This window comes from Austrofundulus limnaeus, unplaced genomic scaffold (genome assembly GCF_001266775.1).
Source record: "Austrofundulus limnaeus strain Quisiro unplaced genomic scaffold, Austrofundulus_limnaeus-1.0 Scaffold15, whole genome shotgun sequence".
In the NCBI taxonomy this organism is placed as follows: domain Eukaryota; kingdom Metazoa; phylum Chordata; class Actinopteri; order Cyprinodontiformes; family Rivulidae; genus Austrofundulus; species Austrofundulus limnaeus.
In genome coordinates, this window is record NW_013952417.1 from 776,478 (window position 1) to 777,646 (window position 1,169).

At 35.2% G+C, this 1,169-nt stretch overlaps 1 protein-coding gene across 1 annotated transcript in view; it reads left to right on the forward strand.

Moving 5' to 3' along the window:
• Nucleotides 1-1,169, forward strand: part of helq (helicase, POLQ like) — a 26,540-nt gene that overhangs the window by 4,009 nt on the left and 21,362 nt on the right. Inside the window, exon 4 of the mRNA XM_014002772.1 lies at nt 586-786. Within this exon, the coding sequence (XP_013858226.1) occupies nt 586-786 (201 nt within the window). The remainder of the gene's footprint in view (nt 1-585; nt 787-1,169) is intronic.

Here is a 1,169-nt window from a genome sequence, read left to right on the forward strand (position 1 = left end):
TATCAAGGCTGCACAAACATTTTCCCCAAAATAAAAATCTATCTGAGGGCTGCGGCCAAATGCAATAATATAATTCATGAAATACAAATACTTCGGAGTGTGACATGATTTATTTGTTTATAAACTAATACCTGGAGTGTGACATGATTTGTTTGTGTACAAACTAATACAGTATCAGAATTTTATATTTTTATACTTCTCATTCAACCACAGTTAAATTCACTCTATCTTGGAGGCACAGTTTATATGGATAGAATTGATTTTTTACAATAACAAGCTGGAATGAAAACAAGCAAAAATGAAATAAAAGTAACGACTTTCTACTTCTTGCGTTTCTTTAAAATTGTAAGAAGTAAAACGAACAGATAATTGTGTGAAAATTTCAAAAGTAGGCTGAAAAATAATTACTCAAGTAAAGTACATATACAAAAAAATTCTACTTAAGTACAGTAACAAAGTATTTCTACTTAGTTACTTTGCAATTCTGAATTTAAATGTATTTTCTTTATACAGGTATAAATAAATCCTGTTTCCTGTTTTTATTGCCTGGGAGATGGATCACATTTATTTTGATATTTTTTGTAGGTGCGCGGGTTAGCAAGCTTTGGTTTGGAGCTGGACTTCATGGTGGAAGAGTACGCTGGCAGCAAGGGCAGGTTTCCTCCTGTGAAGAGAAGAAACAAGACATCTCTGTACGTTGCTACGATAGAGAAGGCCCACAGCCTTGTCAACTCTCTGATAGAGACCGGCAGGCTGGACAACATGGGGCTGCTGGTGGTTGATGAGGTAGAAACTCCTCTCAGTTTGGATCCTGTTGGAAATGAAGTAAACACAGAAATATGTTTAAAGGGATCCCCGATTAGTTGTAACAGACTTTATATGATAAACATATACTTTAACTGTGAAATAAAGACTGAAAAAATACTGTAGGATGTTCAGTTTTTATAATTTTTAAACTAAAAGTTTAAAAATATATTACACGGACGAGGCCATTTTATTTACACGCAAAGCATTCTAGGAAATTGATGACATCAACTAGGTCCGGCACGAGGCTGCTAGCGAGCTATATCCACTCTGAAGGTTGATCTTGGACAATATCTGATGATCGACTCTTTTAAATGAAACCAGAGAGCGTTGACAGAGAGGAGAAGGTAGAAATGACTCAGCCT